Source organism: Malurus melanocephalus, unplaced genomic scaffold, assembly GCF_030028575.1.
Source record: "Malurus melanocephalus ecotype Western Australia unplaced genomic scaffold, MMel_1.1 scaffold_428, whole genome shotgun sequence".
Lineage (NCBI taxonomy): Eukaryota > Metazoa > Chordata > Aves > Passeriformes > Maluridae > Malurus > Malurus melanocephalus.
This window is the reverse complement of record NW_026623660.1, coordinates 18,589-31,403: the sequence shown is the minus strand read 5'-3', so window position 1 is coordinate 31,403 and position 12,815 is coordinate 18,589. Positions and strand designations below refer to the sequence as shown.

At 50.2% G+C, this 12,815-nt stretch overlaps 1 protein-coding gene across 1 annotated transcript; it reads left to right on the top strand.

The window, feature by feature from the left end:
• Positions 1-11,241: 11,241 nt before the first annotated feature.
• On the top strand, positions 11,242-11,911 carry LOC130581707 (neurotensin receptor type 1-like; the record flags this gene model as incomplete). The annotated part of the gene is made up of 1 exon (XM_057379974.1): positions 11,242-11,911. A coding segment is annotated over exon 1 (669 nt), but the record flags the coding sequence as incomplete, so codon positions are not given.
• Between the last annotated feature and the right edge of the window lie 904 nt (positions 11,912-12,815).

The window sequence follows — 12,815 nt, the reverse complement described above, 5'->3', positions numbered from 1 at the left end:
CCAATTTCTAGAATTATTCAAGCATTTAATTTAAGGAGAAGCACGCAATTATAGCGAAGTGCTTTGGAAAATTTTTATCCTTAACTAAGGAGCCGCCTTGGAGCTTCTGGGATGCACATMCCCTCACCACAGGGTGAGCTGGGAGCCCACAACAAAACCCATGAGCCAAAATTCTCCATCTCCAGCGCTGTGGTTGTGTTGTAGCAGACTCAACATTGATTTTGGCTGCTGCAGAGCTGGTCCCATTAAACACACCTACGAGGAAGCCTCCCCAGGGAGTGGGTTTCTGCCTGAATAGCAGAAGTTGCTGTGTTTAATTTAAACATTTAACATCGAACATCCTCTCACCCCACGCTCAGAATTGATTCTAAACCTTGGGATTTACGTCTTCTTCTTTCTGCAAAGGAAAATCTTCGGTGGGCAGAAGGAAAGCAAAGGTTGCTGCTCCTCTTGTGGACTCAAATCCACATGTGCAGGCCAAACCCTGTTATGTACAATATTTCCATAAATTCTACATCCCATCCATGATGTTCCTGATTGCACTGCAGGTGCTGATCCTCACTCCAGGCATGGCAGCTCTGAGCAGTAATAGCAGGTTTCCTGCAGGTTTATTGCCATTTGCACCACTGGCCCTCTGCCCCAATTTATTCCAAAACAAAAGCATTTCTCTGGATATCATCACACAAATTTAATTTCCCTCATCTGTGCCAGGTTAGAAATTATACCCATGAATGAGGTTTGCTGTTGGAATAATGGGAAAACCACTTAATGTCATTTAAGCCACACAGGACCAAATTTCACTGTCACAACCCATGGAGGACAAATCCACGGACTGCAGGAAACAGGGAGCTTCAAGGGAGGTTTGTTTGWGGTGTTTGCTCGATGCCAAAACCAAGCATGAGGATTTGCTGCTTTTTTATAGGTTGGCAAAAAAATCCACATAAACACAAGCTGCAATAATTAGCTTGACGTAGTAAGATCCAAGTGCTCTGAGTTGGAGGAAGGGAGTGGATTTTGGCCCTGCTGTTTCTCCACTCATTTTGATTTAAATGGTGGCATGGAATCATTAGGTTAGTAAAAATCTCCAAGACCATCAGGAGAATCAAGTCCATCAAGTCCAATCCTAATGGAAAATCTCACATTGGTGGTGAGATCTGAATCCAGCCTGTTATTTGGCTCCCAGTCGGCTGGGATGTGGCAAAAATCAGAAACTCCTGAGTTCTGGGACAAGTCCAGACAGTCAGAAAGGCAGGGTGGGATCAGATGTGGAGCTCTGCCACTGATTCCAGCTTCTGGGCAGAAAAGGAGCTCACTGAGGCTGTGTCTCCATCCTCTCCCCACAAACCAGCAACACTCAAACCTAATTTGCCCTGTAATGATTCTCATCTAATGCTTTCCAGAAGCAACAGCAAAACTTGTGATTTCATGAAGAGAAAATCAAAGATGCTCACAGGGGATTCCTGTTATTACCGTCACATTTTGGGCTCTGTCTGTGTGATCAAATAAAGCAATGAGAATGCTGATGGTTATTGTGATTTGCAGCTCTTCTCCAGCACAATCTGACCATGATCAATACCAGTGTTTCTGGATAATTGTGTTTCCACTGAGCCCAGGCCAGCCCAAGGTGTTGGAACAAGTCTGGATCTGTTCCTCTTGATGAGACACAGCGCAGGTGAGACCCTGCCGATGGCTGTGCTCTGATTTTGCAATTTGTGCTTTGATTTGGCAATGTTGTGCTTTGATTTGGCATTGCTGTGCTTTGATTTGAGCAAGGAATGGGGGCAGGAGTGCTGCATGTGCCAAACACTGCAGGAAAGCCCTCATTTTTTGGGCAATGCCCTCCTGATCCAGATGGAGGTAACTAAAACAAGGGCACTTCTGCTGCTGGGAGAAACTTCATAACCCAGAACCACGATTCCAGCTCCCCCTGGAGAGTGGATCTCCAGGAACCTGGGGTGACATTTATTTGTTTCCAGCTTTATCAGCTCTGTGGATCCAGCAGGACCATTCCCTGTGGCTCACTGCTGTGTTTGAGCAGTGGAAGCCCCATCATGAGCACACCCTGGCTGGAAGGGTCACCTCCAGCAGCAGCTGCTGTTTGCCATGAAGCTGAGTGGAGCTGCTCCCTACCAGACAGGAGAGCAAGAAAAGGATTGTCTCCATGAAATAACTGGCTCCTGGAGGAGTTATAATAGCAGGCTATCACCTGGTGAGGCTGGTGGGAAGGTGGGCAGAGCCCTGTCAGTGCAGAGTGATTCACTGGATAACTGTTTTCCAGGAGAACTCACAGCACTAATCACAACTTCTCAGTTGCTAATGGCTGAGAAGAGTTAAATGAAGAGTAAAAATAGCTTCGTGTCTTCAGAGTCCTCCATGAGCATGGCACTTGTGAGGAAGTCTGCAATTAGGCAAATGAAGAATCTACAGAGGAATGGATTCAGCTTATCTCCTTGACTTTSAGCACTTGAAGAAGAAATTCAACCTGTCAGGAGCTGAACATGAGATTATTGCACTTCTCCTGAATTAGGAGCAGCACTTTCCCCCAATCCTCTGTGATTAAGCTCAGGAGCCATACAGGATTAAGAGTCATCCTTCAAGCAAAATACCCACTTGGGCTCCTTGTCTTCATCTCTCTTTTCCCATTCTTTGAGGCTGGAGGAATCACAGAGCTGTGAGCTGCCCCTGCTGCAGCAGTGATGTGCTCAATGCCTGGGTCAGCTCCCACCATGGGCTGCAGGAGGGAAGGGACCAGCAGTGACAAATCCCTGCAGCTGGGATTGCTCTGGCTTGGTTGATTGGTGAGRGTGGCATTGTCACATTTGCTGTCTCTATTTGCTGTCAAATTCTGCTCTGAAACAATTTCGCTTAAATTTGCAAAATTGCTTCTTCACAATCATCCCTTTTACATCTCATAGCGAGCATGCATTTGATCAAAATCTTTCTTTTTATACTTAGAGCTCAGCCTGTGACATGTCAGGCAGCTAATTCAATACCTACACATGCCCTTTTATTCCAATAAAAGACGAACAGATAAAGTGATCTCCTTGTATTGCAACACAAGATGGATTTGATTTCTTGCAAGTCTGCCCTTTTTCAAGAACATCTCAGATCTCTTTATAAGGCAAACTATCAATTTCTCCTTCTATCTGGCATATTAGGCTCGTAATAAAATGTGTTTGTGTGGTTATCAGGGAAAGCAGAGAGTCTCAAAAAGGGCAGGGATGTATTTCTGGGATTTTTGGAGGAGTTTTGGGAGGTGAAAATCTCCAYTAAGGTACAGATACAAGCAGGTGGKAAWTACACATCTTCCTAAAGCATCCAAAGGTTAGTCCTCACTGAGATGAATTTTGGATTTGCTGCTTGCTCAGCTCGTTTGCCATGGTTTTGAGAGGCTCAGCAGTGCTGTAATTTTGTTATTCTCCCGATTATGATTCACTGAGGTGTCTCAGATGCCTCTGTTTCTCTAGGGGACACTCAAATGAAAAACCCCTCAAGACAAGCCTGTTTGGGGACAACAGGTGAAGAACCCCCAAAAATCTTTAAAAATAACTTCAAAAAATCTCTAACAATGACTCCTATCATTTATGGCTAAATTCACACATTTTATTGTGTGCCCTATATTATTATATTATTTCCAAAGCATTTCCAAGCATTTGCCTTGCTGTGCAAATTAAGCTGTAGAGGAGACAGAAGGGTTGCCTGGGGATTTCTGTCCTCTCAAAATATTACTTATGCAAACAAAATCAGGGCAGATCCTGCCACCATGAGTTCAGCTTGACTTTTGACTTTYAATTCTTGAATTTCCTAGCTCTGTTTCTCCTCGTGCCTCACTGGCAGAGGAACTTTTCTCCTCGCACTGAGGTCTACCTGCTCATCTTGCCAGCGTAGCTCGAGGAAAGACAAAAGCTCTAAGAGTCTCTCTGAACCTCACACAATTTCTAAGCCAAGCTGATCCGTGGCTGCAAAATTTGCAAAAGGATCAGAGCAAACTCTAGAGAATGGAGTCATTTAAAGAAAGAGTTTGGAATGATATTCACTGGTCAGACAGGACAAGAGACAGAGCAGGGAAGTCTCTAGAAGCAAAAATGAAAAGATGCTCCACAGAAGACATTGTTTTCTGTGAGGTGAAAAAAAAATCCAACTTATTTTTTAACAGTGAAACAGTTGGAAATATTTTCCCTTGGAGGCAGAACAGTTTGTCTGTGATTTATGTGAATCTTTAGAAAGATAGCTATTGTCCAGAGATCTCCCCTTCTCAGTAAACATCTTTCCACTAAATCAACCAAAGATCTATTTCCCACAAGCTGGGCCCTTTTTTTTTTTTCCATTTCTTCAATACCTGCAGTTTCCCAAACAGCTCTGATGAGACTCAGGAAAAAAAAGATGTCAGGCACAGAATGCAACCCCAGTTATCCCTGAAAGGCACTGAATGAGCTCCCTCTCTAACACAGGCTGAAGAGAATAAACTTCCCTGGATTTTTTTTTTTTTTTTTTTGTAGATTTTTTTCTTTATCTCCTGCTTCCTTTGGCTGTTTTCTTATAGTTTAATTTAGTGTTCCAGGGCTGCTCTGCCCCTGGACTTGGGGCTTTTACCTGAGCATGGGAACCTCTTCCCTCGGGTTGAATGCATCAACCACTGAGCCATAATAAAAGAAAGAAAAGAAAATCCCTCTGCAGGGACTCTGCTCACAGAGAAGGTGACCTGTAACCCAGCTCACACAGGTTAATACTGTTTTTGTCATCTCTGGTCCAAGATACTCCAACWGAGAAATTGTCTGGRTGAGCCTGGCCAAGGGGAGGAAGGRAATGAGCACAGCCTGAGGTGTGAGGCTGTGGCTGGAGGGGTCAGGGTGGACATGGGGCTGTGAACTGGTGCCTCTCCACATCTGCTGGGGTCAGCAGGACAGCGGCTGCCTCAGAAACAAAGCACCCCAGGCAAGCCCACAGAGTGATCCCAACAATTTCCTGGCCACAGGATTGTGAATAAACCCCTCCTCTGAGTCCCACATTCACCATCAGAGCAGCAGATCCTCCAGTAACATCAGTGAGGMAGCAGCAGGATGGGAACTGGGCTTTCCTTCAGAAACAGGTTGGGGTCAGGCTGTGTCCAGRCAGCTGCACATCCACAGGGATGGAGCTCAGATTCTCTTGTTCTTCCTCCTGGTGATAATCATGAGGGACCTTCTCACACCTTCAGAGGCTGCAGAACAATGTCAGCATCCTCTCCTCACCCAGGGACAGGGATGCCAGACTGGGACCAGGGGCAGCCCAGGCTCAGGAATAGCCCAGGCTCAGGAACAGCCCAGGCTCAGGAACAGCCCAGGCTCAGGGGCAGCCCAGGCTCAGGAACATCCCAGGCTCAGGAACATCCCAGGCTCAGGAATAGCCCAGGCTCAGGAATAGCCCAGGCTCAGGAATAGCCCAGGCTCAGGAACATCCCAGGCTCAGGAACAACCCAGGCTCAGGAACAGCCCAGGCTCAGGAACAGCCCAGGCTCAGGAACAACCCAGGCTCAGGAACAACCCAGGCTCAGGAACAACCCAGGCTCAGGAATAGCCCAGGCTCAGGAGCAGCCCAGGCTCAGGAATAGCCCAGGCTCAGGAGCAGCCCAGGCTCAGGAATAGCCCAGGCTCAGGAACAACCCAGGCTCAGGAGCAGCCCAGGCTCAGGAGCAGCCCAGGCTCAGGAACAGCCCAGGCTCAGGGCGTCAGTGCTTGAAAAAATGGGAGGATATGGGCTCTTAGAAGGGAAGAATAGCAGGAACGAGCCAGATTGCAGAGAACCAACAATAAACATTTGCAACAGGTCACAGCATGCTTTGGAAGATGTAAAGTGCCAAGTTTTTGAGTTTGAAATGTCACAGAGTGACTCCAAGCCAGTGTAGGGTGTCCCAGGAAAGATTCTGGGAATTTTTCTGGAGCTGACCCTGCTGCACCCCTCAGTTCTGGTCCCCCTAAAAAAGGAAAGGGACTTTCTGGGGCAAGGGACCGAGGTGGAGCAGTGTATGAACAAATGTTCTGTTGTTCGGTGATGTGGAGCCAAGGAAAAGCCCTTCCAGCCCTTGGYATTTCCAGCATTTAATAAAAAGGCTCACACCAGGAAAGAGCACAAAGCATGCCCRGTGCTTTGTGTGTTTCCTGAAATCCAAGGCGTTTAATAAGGGTTTGGGAGTATTTCAAACACATGGGGAGGTCACTGGGAAAAGACAGTAAAAAGCATCGAGCTGCCAGGGGTTTTTACTGCACTGCTTTTCCTTTTGCCTTTTACAATTTCCAGGCAGACTACAACTTTGGAAAAGAGCTCAAACGGTTTGGAGGAAGGCTGAGAAAATGAGGTTAATCTGTGACTTGACTCCTGAGATTTCCTGAAGGATGCTGATGTGGTGTGTGTGAGGAGGGATGGCAGAGCTGGAGCTGGAGCAGCCCTGGCAGTCAGGGATGCGCTCCGAGCCGGCACCGCTGTGCGGAGCTGTTGGAAGCACGGCTGGCAGAGCCTCTGCCGGGGCTGAAAAAACAGATTAAACCCCTGAGGAAAGGAGAAACAGCCCATCTGCATGTGCCGTGCTTGGGGCTGCAGTGGATGGTCACAGCCACAGCAAGTGCAAACTCTCCATTTGCACTCCTCTGTCCTTTTCTTTTCATATTTGTCCCCAGAATAAAACTCAGGATTTCCAAGGAGAAACCTTGCATGCAGTGTGTGAGCACGACTGTGTTTGTGGTGAGCATTTGTACTGCATACATGAAGATAAAATGCATTTATTGCCACGAGGAATCAGATTTGGACTTGTTGCAGCACCAGCCCCAGGGACTGCAAATCCCTTTATCTCYAAGCTAAAGCAGTTGATATCTCCTGTGTGTGTCCAGTTAAAGTATCAGTTTGAGACAAATATTGCAGGGTCTTTCAGCCAGTACATTCATTACCTTTCGAGGAGTTTTGCCTAAGTAAAGCACAGAATTTTACAGAACACAGCGCTTGTAAAAGCTGCTTGGACACTTCATTTCTCAGTTCCTCCTTCCCAGAGATTGATCCTTCCTCAGGGTGATTCTCTCACCAGAAGCACCACACACATCACAGCGTGTTCAGGGTTTTTGGGCTGCCTTTGTGTTTTTTAAAGCTGCCCAAGAACACACGCTGGGGTGTGTGATCATTGCTGTGCTCTGGGCAGGTCTGTCCTCTCTGCCATCCCACACAGCAGTGTGCTCACACTGTGGAACCTCAGCGGGAGCATCTCCTACGAAAACCAGAGTCAATCAATTCCCTGTGTATCAACTGGGTTGATTTAAAACACTCCTCTGAAATCAGTTCAGCCAAAGGCACTAAATATCGTTCATTGCTCAGCCAAACCAACACTTTATTTTGCGATATGCTGAGTGTAGGAGTGCCTGTAAGCAATGATCCAGTCAATATTGCCACCAACAAAGCTGATCAATGACCCTTTTCCTATCACTCCTTTCTCCTTCACTTCCTTGCCTTTCAGGCGCAGCATGCCTAAAAAAAAATCCCAGGATTTACCTTCCTAACCCATCTTAGACACTCCTKGCTTTTAGGGGAGAGCCTGTCTATAGCAAGCACACTGGGATTGATTTTAAAGGCTTCAATCAGTCCAGCATCCCCTGCCTCATGAACCTGCTCTAACAGGCATCTGGGGCTGGTGCTCGATGGGAAAAGGTTGATGCTGTCTCTTAGCACCAACCTCTGACAGAGATTTCCCTCTGCTGCTTCCCAGAAAAATCCTACCGAATGAAATAAGGCAGGAATAAGACTAACATGAAAAATTCCCAGTGACTGGAATCATCTGCAAAAAGAAAGATAAAAAACACTCGAGTCTACATAAAAGGGAGTGAGGCTTCACCTCTCAGGCACAGTGGGACCCTCRGCTCAAAGTCCAGGCAGTTTAAATAGATGAGGTCTTTGGGTGACATTTTGCTGCAAGATTTTAAGTAAATGCCTTGCTGTAACATTTGAGATCAGGCATCTCCTGGTTTCCATGCTTCYTTTCCTTTTTTAAGCCACAGACACACACACACAAAATATATTAAAACGAGCCCAGATTAGYTAAAAGGTCGGCTGGTTCCGAAACAAACAGTGGGGATTTATGGTGGAGGCTTTGGGGCAGCAGAAGGATGCAGTTCATCCCCGCCTCTGCTTTGGCTGGAAGGGGAATATGGATTAAAACCTCGCTGGGAGCACAAGCAAAGGTGAGAAGAGATGCTTTTGTCATTCCTTCTGTTATCCCACACCTAGAAAAGGAATTCATAAATCCCCCAGGTCATGTGCTGGCAGTGGGGAGAGAAAAGAGGTGCCACAGAGAGAGGCAGGGAAGGGGTGGCTGTGGGATGGGAAAGGAGTGGGTATCTTGGATGTCTTCAGCCTCTGCCTGCTTGGAGTCTGGGGCTGGAGGGGCTCGGGTGTGGAGCAGCTGTAGGGGTCCAGCTCCCTAAAAGTGAGGTGAGAACAGGAAGGACTGGACAAAAACTTTCTGGAAAGGAGGAGAGGTTGATCCCTGCATGAAAATGCAAGGCTGCATCCCAGGAGACAAGCCCTTTGCTCCACACCCTGGCTGTGAGAAACAGAACAGAGCAGAGAACAGAGGGAAAATACTCCATAAGGCAGATTTGCCAAGGTATTATTAGAATTTATTATATTAATCAGCTCATTGAAATGTGCTGCTGAGGCCTTCCCTGATGGCAGCCCTCAGCCCATTTTTGGGGTGGTCCCTACCATCTTTTGGGGTGGTCCCTACCATCTTTTGGGGTAGTACCCTCCCTGTGCACTTCTAGGAAAGGAGAGATTTGGCTGGCACAAACTGCACCAGCCTGATGAAGTGTTGATTGTAGATCAACAGCCACACTATTTCCAGGTACCTGCTATTTCAGTTTGCAATTAGRATTATTTTTAAACCGTGTCTCTCGATGTTTTCTGCCAGTACTTGGCATGGAGGGGAAGGGGAGGAGGCAGCACAGGAGAACAGGAACAGCTGCTGGGGCAGTTCTCTCCTTGTTCTCAGCTGTGCCTGTGTGCAGAAACGTGAGGCAACAGAGCMCAAAGCAGAGCATTTCTGCAGACAGCTATTGATATAAACGTGCACATCCACACTGCAAAATTAGACCAGCAGATGGGTATCTTGTTTGTGGGAATAGCAACTGCTTTTCACAAGGCCAAAATGAAGTTACAGCACCAGAAGGGACAATAACTCTTCGTTACAGATAAAGATCCCAAAGGAACTCACTGCTGCATCTGTGGGAGAGCTGCTTTAGGCCAGAATTGTGGGTTTGGGGTGGAATCATGGGGCTCTGGGTTCCCCCCAGCTTAGGGGTTGAGGGTTAGGGACAATGGGCAGCCAGGAGAAGGTTTGCATCCCACTGCAGCTCTCCTTCAGACATCAGTACAAAAACCAACATATCTCATGTTCCACTTTCCTTGTGTGGAATAAACACGYTTGATCCATCCCAAGAACTTGTCCAAGGGCCAGGAACACTGGGGGAGATCAGCCGGGAACAGAACTCCAACAAGCTCCTCTTGACTAATAGAAATTTCATAACAGAAGAGCTTAAATGGAAGGAACATTGGTGTTAAGAGATTATTAGTCATTCTTTAAACTYGAGTGGGATGAGTGCTGGAAAATATTTCTCTCCAAATTGGTACGAATAATATGATCACATAAATCTGATTTGGGTTAGTCTTCCATGGTGTTCTTATTGGATGGATGCAAGAAGAGCAAAACTGGGGGRAATATTGACTCTTGGTGGATGGCTGGGGAAAGTTTGCTGTTTGTATGCAAGAGGTGATTTGATTGACTGAAGAATTAGACRTCTTTCATCAGCTAGGGAAGCAGTGTGGGTGAACACAGAGCCCACTGGCTGCTGGAAACAGGGAACTCAGCATCTGCTAATGAACAGGGAAAATTATGGCTGTCTTTGGAGAAGCCAGTGACGCCCTGAGTGGGATTTTCCTCCATCTCCTCCTCTATATTTGTAAAGATTTTATCATGAAGACAACTGAGTGGAGAAACAGCTCACCAGAGTTTGACAGGGTGGCTGAAAGGGTAATCCCATCACACACCACTCATCCTTGGGGAACCTTTCCTTGTGGAGGATCCCTTTRTCACCTTCAGCATCACCATGACACTCCCACTGGCCCTACAACAGGAAAGCTCAGGGAGGAACCCACATTCCCAAATATGACAATATGGGATTAAGGGAAAAGTCTCTGATAGGGACCGAAGCAAAGCAGCTGTGCCATGGCATTGAGGGTGCCCCAGGTTAGGGCACAGGCGGGTATTTTTAGGTGCGTTTTCCCCTTCATTTAAATGCATTTCTCCGAGCAGCAGCAGGGGCTGAGTGGATGTTTGGGAATCAGCAATACCTACAGATGTACAAACGTGTCAGATCACCCCCTCTGCCTCTCCTCTCGCTGTGGGGGATGAAGGAGCAGGCTCGGACCCACAACCAGCCCCTACCAGCTCCCATCTTCCAGCCGTGCCTCTGAGCCTGACTTGGGGAGGGACGGAGAAGGTGCGGGGGGAGTCCCAATGGGGAGGGGCTCTGCAGCCCAGCCGGGACCTGCTCCCTCCCTCTCTCTCTCCCTTCTCTGACCGCACTTTGGGGACGGAGCTGGGGCTGCAAAACCCCCATCAGCGGCGGGGCCGGGGGTGGACAGCGGTGACCGGCGGGGCCGGGGGTGGACAGAGGTGACCGGCGGGGCCGGGGGTGGTCAGAGGTGACCGGCGGGGAGGGCGCGGCTGTGCGGGGCGGGCGGGCGTGTGCGTGGTGTGGGTCGGGGTGTGTGTGGTGTGTGTATCGGTGTGAGCGTGGTGTGGGTATCGGTGTGAGCGTGGTGTGTGTGTATCGGTGTGTGCGTGGTGTGGGTATCGGTGTGAGTGTGTGCCGGTGTCTGTGCCGGTGTCTGTGCCGGTGTCTGTGCCGGTGTCTGTGCCGGTACCGGTGTCTGTACCGGTGTCTGTGCCGGTGTCTGTGCCGGTGTCTGTCTGTGCCGGTGTCTGTTCCTGTTCCTGTGCCGGTGCCGGTGCCGATCCCGCCCTGCCGGGGCACATCTGTTGGCGGGGGAGCGGCGGGGAGGAGGCAGCCGGGGCTCGCTCCGAGGCAGCGCCGGGCGGGGGGCGCGTCTCGCCCTCGCACACGCGCGGAGCCCCGGGACCGCCGGCTCCTCCCGCCGCATTAAAACCACACAAGTTCCCCGCCGCGGGCAGCGCCGGCTCCGGGCGGTGCTGCCCGGCCCGGGGATGCACCCGAACGCCACGGCCCCGGCCGTGCCCGCCGGSCCGCTGCCCCCGCACCCCAGCGGCTATGCCAACGCGTCCAACCGCTCCGACCTGCTCCCCAAAGTGCCCGACGAGGAGGACCTGGACGTCAACACCGACATCTACTCCAAAGTGATGGTGACCGTCATCTACTTGGCTCTTTTCTTGGTGGGCACCGTGGGTAACTCCATCACVGCGTACACGCTGGTGCGGAAGAAGTCGCTGCAGAACCTGCAGAGCACCGTGCACTACCACCTGGCCAGCCTCGCCTTCTCCGACCTCCTCATCTTCCTCCTCTGCATGCCCATCGAGCTCTACAACTTCATCTGGGTCCATCACCCCTGGGCTTTCGGGGGCGCCGTCTGCAAGGGCTACTACTTCCTCCGGGACGCCTGCACCTATGCCACGGCGCTCAACATCGCCAGCCTCAGCGTGGAGCGCTACATGGCCATCTGCCACCCCTTCAAAGCCAAGAGCATCATGTCCCGCAGCCGCACCAAGAAGTTCATCAGCTGCATCTGGATCGCCTCCTTCCTRCTCGCCATCCCCATGATCTTCACCATGGGGCAGATCTACGGCAAGGACCAGGATCCCGACTCCCTGATCTGCACSGCCATCGTGGACACCTCCACGCTCAAGACGGTCATCCAGGTGAGTGGCCGGGGTGGCCGGACAGCCGCCCCTCCTCTCCTCCCCCCGCTGGCCAAACTTTGCCGAGTCGGGCGGGGCAGGACGGGGAGGCTGGAGAGGGGGATCGGCTCCGGAATTGGGATGTCCCGGGCAGCTCTGACGGGACGGACYAGCCCAGGGTGCGCTCAGGMGGGATTTGGGGGGGTCTCAGCTCCKCTTCCTGCGCCCCTCTCTCYRCCCCACCACGCTGAGCAGAGAYCYTGCACCRGGGTAAATCCYRCTYTGTGGCTGATYTGGCCCCGGGCCGGTAAAACCCTCCCCAGAGCTCATTCCTGTGCCCGGAGCCCTCCTCGTCCCGGTCCGGAGCTCCTGGGGACAGCCGGCCCCGCTCCGCTGTGTCGCGCCGGGGACTCTSGGGTCCCCTCCAAAGTTGGCAATTCATCGCCACAAAATCCCAGATCTCCACCCTTTCTTTACATTTTCTGCATTTCCTTTCCTTCTGCTGGAAAGCGGCCAGCAAGTTCAGGGGAARTAAAACCATCTCTCCCCCTCTCTCRGTTATTTGTTGATTCAGAGCCCTTCAGTGTGGTGACAGTTCCTAAATTCCGAAAGTTTTGGACACAGGGTGTAGCATCTGAAAAGGAGCTGCACCGTGGAAGGCAGAGGCTGCTGTTTTTTGCCGTTTTGGGGGAGATCCGTAGCTGGTTTAACTGGCAGCCCCTCTTGACTTAAGCACGGCTTTGCCGCTCTTTACACAGCGCTAAATCCAACACGCCCATGCGTGGAACGGATTTCAGCATCAACACTTGCCGTGCTCCAGTGCTCTGGCGGGTTGAGGCATTTGTTTACTGGAGCATTGGGCTTGAAAAATGTAAGAGACACGGAAGGAGGGACAGAAGAGAGCGAGACACCAATCTCCACAGTC